Source organism: Acyrthosiphon pisum, chromosome X, assembly GCF_005508785.2.
Source record: "Acyrthosiphon pisum isolate AL4f chromosome X, pea_aphid_22Mar2018_4r6ur, whole genome shotgun sequence".
Taxonomy (NCBI): domain Eukaryota; kingdom Metazoa; phylum Arthropoda; class Insecta; order Hemiptera; family Aphididae; genus Acyrthosiphon; species Acyrthosiphon pisum.
Window position 1 is genome coordinate 94,616,121 of NC_042493.1, and position 10,338 is coordinate 94,626,458.

Consider the following 10,338-nt stretch of genomic DNA (forward strand, 5'->3'; position numbering starts at 1 on the left):
AGTAAATACTAAAACGATTGACGATTCAGTGTCTATATATGAATACTTGAATACTTTAATAAGAGAAAAAAATTCCAAGGGGGGATTGATCCCCCCCCGTAAATACGCCACTGCGTGCAATCATACGAATATTACTACTTTACAATACATGGCGAGAACGTATCAGAAAATTGGACTTCAAAAATAAATGTTCTAGAATACGTCCAATAGTAATGATGTGGGTAAGTGGATGTCGCTCTGGTGTACAGTAGGTTACAAGTGGGTCACTATAATGGATGGTGTTAAATTTGAATTCAATGATATAATGGTAATATCATGGTATAAGAAAAATGATTCTGAGCGAAAACGGGCAATCAGCCTATGATATTACTAAGTATATTTTATGAGATTATTGTAAATAAAGTAATTTATATATTTACCTATTTACGTGGAACATTGTTTTAAACTTTCAATCCTTAGCTATAAAAGTTGAACATTTTATACATTTTTAATTTATTAAAATTGTCAAAACTCAAACTTAAAACGCTTAAAAAAAATTGTGTCTATGTATTTTTAATATTTTTCAACTGCTAAAAAAATTGAAAACCTAGAATGTCCTTAAACAGCCCAAAAATAGTCAAAATTTTTTCAAAATTTTATAATGTATAGAAAATGAAAATATAAACATTCAGATAAATTTTCATGTATCTACAGTTGTTCGTTTTTGAATAACAATAAAAAACAAAGCAGCTACATTAAAAATTGAGTGAATATCCAATGTTGTAAAAATATGAACATCAAACACTCATAAAAATTTAATTTGATTTGCTTGTAGACATTTTTTTTTTATAAATGTAGATAGCCTTATAAGGATTATTGTATTACATTTTCAAATCTTAGATTTAAAAAGAAAATTTTTTATGAACTCTCGACTCAAAATAGTTTGCTAATTTTCGTGATTTTTCCATATTTTGTCAATATTTGAACTTTATAAAATGCTTATAAATAAAAACGGCGACTAAGGAATTTTAATATTAAAAAAAAAAACACACACATCATTGTAAAATCAATACATTCATCATTCTACTCAGAATCTAAAAAATTAAATATTTTTATATTTTATTTAACTATAAATTACAAACGTGTTATTTAGATTACGAGCATTTTACGTTAAAATAATAAACCTTTTAGGTTAGGACAATTTAGGTTCGTATCCACTTGTCCATCTTATTTTTAAATATAATATAGACAAGTGTGCACAGTAATTTGTACTACCTATACACTTTTTTTAGTCGCTGTAGGTAACCTAACCTATACGTTTTTAGTTTAATATACATAGAATCGATTAATTTTTATTCTGAAAGTCTCTTAATCTTATAGTATTAGGTATACAGGTAACACCTGTTAACAAAAATACTTAAAAATCAGATTACGATTAATTTAATTAACGCAGTAACGTGCAATACCAAATAATCTATCTAATAACAATATAATTGATTATATACACATAACTATATTGTACTATTCATTGCTCGAATTGTATTTAATTCATAATAAAATATTTAACGTTTAAAATTTATGCCAGCAGGCCAGCATAGTTATTTACTTATTTCTGTTTAGAAAACAATGAATCACATTTTGAAACGTTTTGTTTTTTACGTATAACAAGTTTAAAAACTTTGTAATTTATTTCGATCAATATCGGCAACCCTGAACGTATTTTGAATTTAAACTATTGACTATTGTTACGCTATACCTATATAACCTATATAGTATATATATGTATATATATATTATATATTATTGCAGACGCTTGAGAATATCTGTTAAACGTTTTGATACAAAATGAAAACACAAAAACTTAAGTCATCAAAGGAATATTGTTTTCATCGTCTAAAAAGTTAAACATAAAATTAAATATTTAAATACCGTTGATCACGTTCTGTATAATTTACTTTTTAGCTAATAGTTTGTTACCCGAATAGCCATCTAGGTAGGTATGCGTATATAATTATATCAATGAAAAAAATATGTTAGAAACATGTATACATGAACACTATTATAATAGGTTAAAATTACATAATTATTTAAAACGTATACGGTTGTCATAGTATTGAATGTAATTGTAATAATAAATTGTATAGCAAAAAATATATTATATTCGTATGTTGTATTAAAATAAAAATAAAAGAAACTTCAAATTGGTTCATCATAGTTCTACGACGGTGCAATTATAAGAATGGACACTATTGATGATGTTATGCAACTTGACGGTGGTTTACGTGGTAAATTCGTGTTAAACATGAAGAATGTTATCGGAAGTGGTAAATTTGGAACCGTCGTCAAAGGTCAGTTATGCATTGATCCCTAAACCACGACTGGGTCGGCGGATTTTGTTGGCTGAAAATTGCGTCGCAACTTAAAATTAATAATAATATTGTAATGTTATATTATTGTGTGTCCGACAACAGGAAGGAATATGTATACGTTTGAAGAGGTCGCCATCAAAATTGAACCCATTCGATCTATGTATTTGTTTAAAGAGAAACAATGCTATGATATGCTTAATGCCAATGGTACATTTTTATATTATTTCATATTGTTATATTGCAAACTTAATAGTCAATATTATAACTTATAAGTATCGCAATATATCGAATTTCACAATAATAAATAATAGTAGAAGCTCAAATGGTAGCATTTTTTAAGGGGTTCGATATAGGCAGCAATTTAGACGAAACATTTAACCAAATAATAAAAAAAAAAAATAATTTATTTCAGTTATTTTCAAAAACATGTTTTATTTGGCATTTAATAATTGTACGCTGTCACGAGAGCAAAAATTGGATTGTATACGTTCATGGAAAATCGAATTTGAATATTTTTTAATTTTGTGTAGGTACGTGTTTAAAATTTTACACTTATAACCATAATCTAAATAATATTGTATACCTTCTATATAATAAGTATATATTGAATCATATGGACGTGAAAATAGTTATATACTTATATACTTTGAAACGCCTAATCTCAGAAACAACGCGACCAATTTTTCGGATTATTTTTTTGTTGTTTTCGTAATTATCTGAACAAGGTTTGTAAGAAAGAAAATTTTAGAAAAATCCTCCAGAAAAGTAGGAAAAGATATTTTTTGGCAAGATATTATAGACGGGTATAGGGATGTGTATGGTGATACGCAAATATTTTACACTCGGGCAAAGCCGGGTAATTTAGCTAGTACATATGTATTGCTTAACAATTTTTTCTAATTATTAATGTAAGTAACCTAATGTTTTATTTTTTTAAGTATAACATTAGTCATTATTATGGCTTGGTTTCAGTAAACGATTGTACTATTGAAGGCTTACTCAAAATCTATTATTATGGAAATATAGGAGTGAAATATGCGGCCATGGCTATGGAGTTTTTGGGTCCATCGTTGAACGACCTTTTAACGCTTTGCGGGAACAAATTGTCATTAAAAACCGTCCTGATGATCGCTATTCAAATGGTGGGTACCAACTATATAATATATAAATCAATGGACGATGGGATTTATATACGCCATAAACATTATATTATATTTATATTACATTGTTATAATTTAAATGCATCGCATCGGATCATTTATGAGCGCCTACAATTATCTGCAACGACATATTATGCTAACCACCGCGGTCGTTGATTGGCGATTGTCCTGCAATATCAATTATATACCTATCTACCGATTGACGTTCATCATTACTGTATGCGCTGAACAATATCGGGGGATCAATTTAACGCAAGGCAATCATTATTTAAAAACGTTTTTGGAAAAATTATTTTTACGTAATTCGAAGTCATTAAAAAAAGTTGTAAAAATAATATGTACTTATACTATTTTTTAATGACAACATGAATTTTTAATTCAATATTATTATATTTCAATAATATTTGTATTAGTACTTTGATGAACAAAGATCGAATTTTGGACGAGTAGTTTATGAGTTATTAGTACTTATTACTATTATCGCTATTTAAAGTTTAGATGAGCGGAGTGGAGTGGTACTGGGGTACCCCACAAAACAATTATAAAAACTTTAAATACTTATAAGTTATTCATAACGAATAAGCTACTTGTCCAAAATTAGATATTTTTTAGACCAAAATACGCCGAATAATATTCGGCTCATTGCGTAATATGAAATTATAATGTACCTATATTATCATTCATAAAAGTAAAAACTTAAACAATTTAAATATTTTAGTAAATTTTTTACCATAAATATATATGTTGTTTGTAATGAGTAATGACATAAAATTATGTAAAAAAAATATTTCCAAAAATGTTAGCGATGCCTGAAATAATGAGTATCATACGTTAAATGTATCACTTAGTGTATATAGTTGAACATAATAAAATAAAATATAAGCCGAAAAATTCAGCGATATGTATAGGTAATACTGTAATTAATAGGTATATTATAATATAATAAATTATATATTATATTATAAGTTTATTATACATGTACATTTTAAAAGAAAATGTACGATGTAATTTGGTAGCAATTTAATATAATTTCTGCGCGTGTAGATCAATTAACTGATTATTATACGGACTAATAATGCTCATTTTTTTATATGATATACCTTTAACTGAGCTGATGGCTAAAAAGAAGGTCTCTTATTACGATGTATCTGCAGTTATATTCATTATGCATCTACGTCGACACCTATACGGACATAATATTATGCACTCAAATCAATTGAATTCCGCGTACAAAAATGTATATAATATTTTTGACGGTCGCCAATTTTTTTTTCTAATGAATTTTAGATACCAATACGAAGAATATATTGTATAAATACAGAATAGTATTAAATATATACAGAGTGCATATTATATACATAAGCGTGCGCACGGGGTAGTCATGGTAGGCACTTGATTACTCTGCGAACTCCCCCCGGCCCCCCTCAATATTCAATATTATAATTGATAGTCAATCATAAAATAATTTTTTACCACGGTAAATGTAGTTAAATGAGGTTACCCCATCCAAATTAGTTTTTGTAACTTAGGTGTGAATATGAATATTATATATACGTAATATGTGTGTGTGTGTGTTTATGTATTTATGTATGAATGCCCTGCCAGAAATTCTGCGCCCGCTTATGCATATATATATTTTATATTCCCATGCAAGCATGCTTAGTCCTCACCCCCTAAAGTGGGGGTTATCAAATGAAAAACAAAAGTTTGCATTATTAAAGAAAAAAGACAGGGTAATGCTTGTTGAATCATTATGTACCTACCTATATAATATAAAGTGTCCGGTGGGGATGATTTTTCGACCACGGGCGTCACCCCGCAACTGCGTTTAACAAAATATATGATCGTAGGTACAATCAATATAATAGGTATTATATTAAAAATTTGAAAATCTGTCATCGTTTCACAGATATCCAGAATCGAATACGTCCACCACTGCAAACTGATTCACAGAGACCTAAAACCAGAAAACATATTAATCGGACCACCTAGGCAGACATTGCCGTTCAAAGAATCGAAGGAGGACATAATATACTTGATCGACTTTGGAATGGCCAAAGCGTACATTGACAGGGTCACCAAAAATCACATACCATACAACATAGAAGTCGGCATATTTGGAACCTATCAATTCATGAGCGCTAACAGTAATTTAAGTATAGGTAAGATAGATGTGAAGTGCAGTGTTCGGACTTATCTAGATGAATATCTAGATAATTATTTGTTTATCTTTTATCTTATCTAGATAAATAGTTCCAAGGTATCTAAACGTCCATCTCAGATAATTTTTTTACTATTCTAAATAAATTCATCTAGATACATTTTTTATTGATAAAAATCGCAAAATTGTACTAATTTTTTTAATATTTAAACAGATTTTCAAACAAAGTTTATGGTTTATAAATAATTTAATTATTTTTATTTATATCATTATTATTATTATGTTCCTAGTGCCTAAAATATACCAAAATTTAAAGCCATTTAAAAAATACTTATCTAATCCAAACACTGGTGAAGTGTAGGTATGTGTGTTGCGTGTATAATACATATTATATTATAGCCATAATATTAATATAATAACACAAATCCAATTTCTTACTCATGAAAATATATAATATGCTTCCTATGGATGTTAAAAACTGTAATATTCTCTTAAGATTTTACTAAAAAAATTTTAATCTGGCCACTGGAACGGCAAATTATAAATATTTTAAATGATACGCATTTCAACCCATTACTTGTACAAATGTATTTCTCAATTGTTTATCTGCGTAATAAATAATGGTACAATGGAGGTAAATTGATTAATTTAAAAAAAAAATGCATTAAGATATATTCACACTGCATTTTTAATCAGTGCTACTATTATAACCTTTCCAATATAATATAATAAAGTATATACCAATAACGTGTCTACGCTTAAACCGTGTGCAGAACAAGGTCGCAGAGACGATTTGGAATCTTTTGGATACGTTCTACTGTACTTGGTCAACGGCACGTTACCTTGGATGAAATATATTGAGGGAGAAAATGTTGATATGAAAAAGTGCGGAGATCTCAAAAAAAAAATCACAACTAAAACTCTTTGTGCTGATTTACCGGGTAGGACATAATACAGTTTAACAATTATCTCATATTCTCATATTGGTATTTTATAATGCCTTGAGGACTGATAATTTTTTTTTTTATTTAGAAGAGTTTGCCAAATATTTTGACTACGTAAGAAAATTGGATTTCTTCGAAACTCCCGACTACGATGAGTTGATAAATCTTTTTCAAACCGTTTACAAACGAGAAAAATTTCCTGATGACAATTTATTCGATTGGTCGACTGTATTATAGCATAATATAATAACTATACACAGTCACATAATAATATAGTGACAATGTATCTAAACGAGGTGCCTGGTATATTTACTAAATATAAAATGAACGGGTTGCTAGGTCATCTAGCAACAATGTCCATGAATTTAAAATCAGAATTCACCAGAGCTTGCGCATTCAATGAGAAATATGTAAGCATAGTTATTGGACATTATTGTAAAATAAATAATAATTTAGTAATACACAAATCGCAAATTATTTATTTTATCATGCAATATTATACTTATATATGGGTACTAAATGATCACATCTGTGTTGAAATTGTTAGTTAAAATATGATTATTTTGTATTCTAGTATTTAGGTATAGCTGTGTGTGTAATATAAAAGTATGTAAAGAGTAGAGACTGTGGACACAAATAGTTAAACTAGCTTTCCTTGCAAATCAACTTATCACTCTAAAAAACAATATATTAATATACTATTTTTAATTCAAATATCGAAAAGTTAAATCCATTTAACATCCTAATCCAATTTCGAAATTCTCCTTTTTATATTGTATATTTTACAGGAATCAATAGGTAAAATGGTTATAATAATAATAAATTCATATTAAATTGTTAAATAAATTTTAAACTAAAAATTGGAGAAGTCAGTCCAACGTTATAGTACAGGACATAGGCTTTTTTTCATTCAAAAAGTCACTGTTATATGTGGTTAATTATTTGAATTCAATGACAAATCATTAATGATGCAATATTACATAGTTACTTAAAAAGATTCTGAGCAGAGATAAGTCTCAATTTTTAAGGAAATGTTATGTTTTATCATTTATTTTTATTACTAGGTAGGTTATAAAATGTTTAAAAATAGCTCAAAAAGAGCCAATCTATTTAAAAATTATATCATATACTGATATACCTATATAAAGTTCCTTAATATAATATATAGGTTTAAAATGTATATGGCCTAAGATCTATAGGTACTATTTTTAATTTTGTAATTGTTATTTTGAAAATTACAACATTTTAGATTCTGAGCGACTCCTGTGTTTTTTTTAAATGAAGTGTGCTTTTTTTTAAATTTTTTTATTTGTGACTGTACACGATAAGTAGTCGAAATAATGATTCGATTTTCAACTTCAGGATCTTCTTCGATGGGAAAAGGAATCTAGTTGGTGTATTGGGGAGGTCAAAATATTCCCAAAAGTGTACAAAAGCGCCAAGAAAAACAAAAAAAAAAATTTAAGGATAACCGGAAATTTTTACGATAAATCGGTTTTTGACAAAATTGATTTTGGTGTAACTCTAAAACAATTGACCGTAGATACTTGAAATGTTCACTGGTTGTTTTTATTAACATTTCCTATACATGATACATTTTAAACTGTTTAAACGGACGTTTTCGGTTTCAAATTTTTTAGTTTTTTTTTTCGATGAATGTCAATAAAATTATATTTGTTGGGTAAAAAAGCTTGAAAATGTAATACGAGGGTCTTAATATATTGTTTCAATGATCTTTGAAAAATAATAAAAATCCAGTCACAAATTTTTGAATTTAAAGTTTGAATTTTGACAAAAGGCGTAAAAATCACGACAATGTGCAAATTAATTTCTAGTTAGAAACTTTTAGAAATTCTTCTTTTTAAATCTGAGATTTTGAAATGTCATATAAGATTCCTTATAAGGCTATCTACATTTATAAAAAAAAAATAATGTCTATAAGTGTCAAATTAAATTTTTATTCTGTTTTAATTCAAAAATGAATAACCATAGACACTTTATATCATGTTTATTTTATGAATTACTATACTTGATAATATTTTCAAAATATTTAGAATTATTTTAAGTTTTCAAATTTGGACGAAATTAGATATTTAAACGAAGAAGAACGATTTTTGTTTTTTTGTTATATTTAAAAAATATTATTCGTGGATATTTGAAACTTTTAAAGTATATTATTATATACAGTTATCAATATGATACCAAAAAATTAAAAATAATTCAATTTAATTGGCTACCGTATTAATAATAAGTTATAAAAATATAAATATAAGTTAAAATATCCTCAGCTGACAAACCGTCTCTGCTCAAAATCGTTTTTCGTGAATAAATATTATATAATGATATTATATAATTGAATTTAAATTTGACACCATGCATTACAGTTACGAGTCACGTGTAACCTAGGTGGCTACTGTACAGCATAGCGACTTCCACTTACACGCTTTTTTTCATTTATTATAAAATTGTTTTAACTATGCCAGTTTTTCCCGAATGCTTTGGGACCAATTTATAGTCTCAGTCCGTACCTATACCTACCTATATATTTGACTTCTAATTATTTTTTTTACCCTTTCCGATTTCTAAATGTTTCCGAAAATTCACCTCCTGGTGATTGAATTCTCACATGTGTGCAACCAATTGCACCGAATACTAATGGAAATTGGGCAATCTTGAACATTTTCATTTTTATTTCAGCAATATCTTCTACAGGAATTTTTAAAAATGAACTTATCAATCCCGCAATAGCATACGAAACATTTTTTATGGTTCTGCTTGCGGAAGATACACTTACACCAAACGTATCTGCCACTGATATAAGCATAGTCCCCAGAGCATAAAAGCGTAGCGTGAGTAGTACTTGATTCAATGGAGCTAATGCCATATTCCTAAAAACAAAATATTTCATAGATATTACTGTATTAGACTTTCAGCGTTTAGGCATTAGCCATTAGGTATATTCAATACAAATAGTTAGGTATAGGTATAGTAGGTAAATTATTATTTATAATTATATAATGAAATTGTATTTTCAATTTTATATCACGAAAAATTAGTATGAATAATGAACTATATTTGCCAAAATTTTTTTTTTTTTTGAGCATTTTAGATTACCGATTTAACTATTTAAGTATATAAAAAGGTAGTTATAAGAAAAAAATTATTTAGCTCTTGTAAATTAGGTATTTCAGTTAAAAGTATTGATGCATATTATACTAAGCTTTAGAGGACCATAGTTAGTAACCAAGCGAACCAAAATTGATCATTTGACTATCAAAATGTTCAGGAAAAAAGCTTTACCAGAATCAATCAAAAAATATAGTGGTTACCATTTGACAAAAATAAAGTCGATTTTATTGTTGGTACATCTGCGTGTTTAAAGATCTTATAAAAAAAATTGCCTGTTAAAATGAAAGAAACGAGTCTACTTTTGTTTTAACGAAATTCCATCGGTTCAAAATTGTTAAAAAAAAACCCGCGTACAAAGACATATTAAGATGCATCCTGTACATTTTTTGTATAGTAAAAAATTAAACCTATATACAACATACACAATTTGGGATCAACAGAAACAATATTTTGTTAATATCTTTAACGTTAAAGTGGATTATTATTGACCAATTATCAACACTACAGCATTTCTATGAATTTGTTTAAGAAACATTTTTAACCATAAGTAGGTTAAATAATTTATAAAATATATAATATGTACCTGATTTGATGGC

At 27.5% G+C, this 10,338-nt stretch overlaps 1 protein-coding gene across 2 annotated transcripts; it reads left to right on the forward strand.

The window, feature by feature from the left end:
• Window positions 1-2,109: 2,109 nt before the first annotated feature.
• Window positions 2,110-7,045, forward strand: LOC100166040 (casein kinase I-like). Of its 2 annotated transcripts, XM_001942509.5 has the most exons (6): window positions 2,110-2,327; window positions 2,451-2,555; window positions 3,321-3,490; window positions 5,418-5,670; window positions 6,443-6,610; window positions 6,702-7,045. In XM_001942509.5, the coding sequence occupies exons 1-6, from the start codon at window positions 2,219-2,221 to the stop codon at window positions 6,848-6,850; spliced, it is 954 nt and encodes a 317-aa protein (XP_001942544.2). In that variant the 5' UTR covers window positions 2,110-2,218; the 3' UTR covers window positions 6,851-7,045. The 2 variants fall into 2 exon arrangements, with proteins under 2 accessions (XP_001942544.2, XP_029341552.1); XM_029485692.1 differs by lacking the exons at window positions 2,110-2,327; window positions 2,451-2,555 and adding an exon at window positions 2,769-2,874.
• Window positions 7,046-10,338: the final 3,293 nt, after the last annotated feature.

Excerpts from the sequence above, each read along its gene's own strand:
- LOC100166040 (XM_001942509.5), top strand. The coding sequence starts at position 2,219 with ATGGACACTATTGATGATGTTATGCAACTTGACGGTGGTTTACGTGGT. Across the intron at positions 3,491-5,417 it reads TGATGATCGCTATTCAAATG|ATATCCAGAATCGAATACGT; the intron begins GTGGGTACCAAC and ends ATCGTTTCACAG. Across the intron at positions 6,611-6,701 it reads TCTTTGTGCTGATTTACCGG|AAGAGTTTGCCAAATATTTT; the intron begins GTAGGACATAAT and ends TTTTTTATTTAG.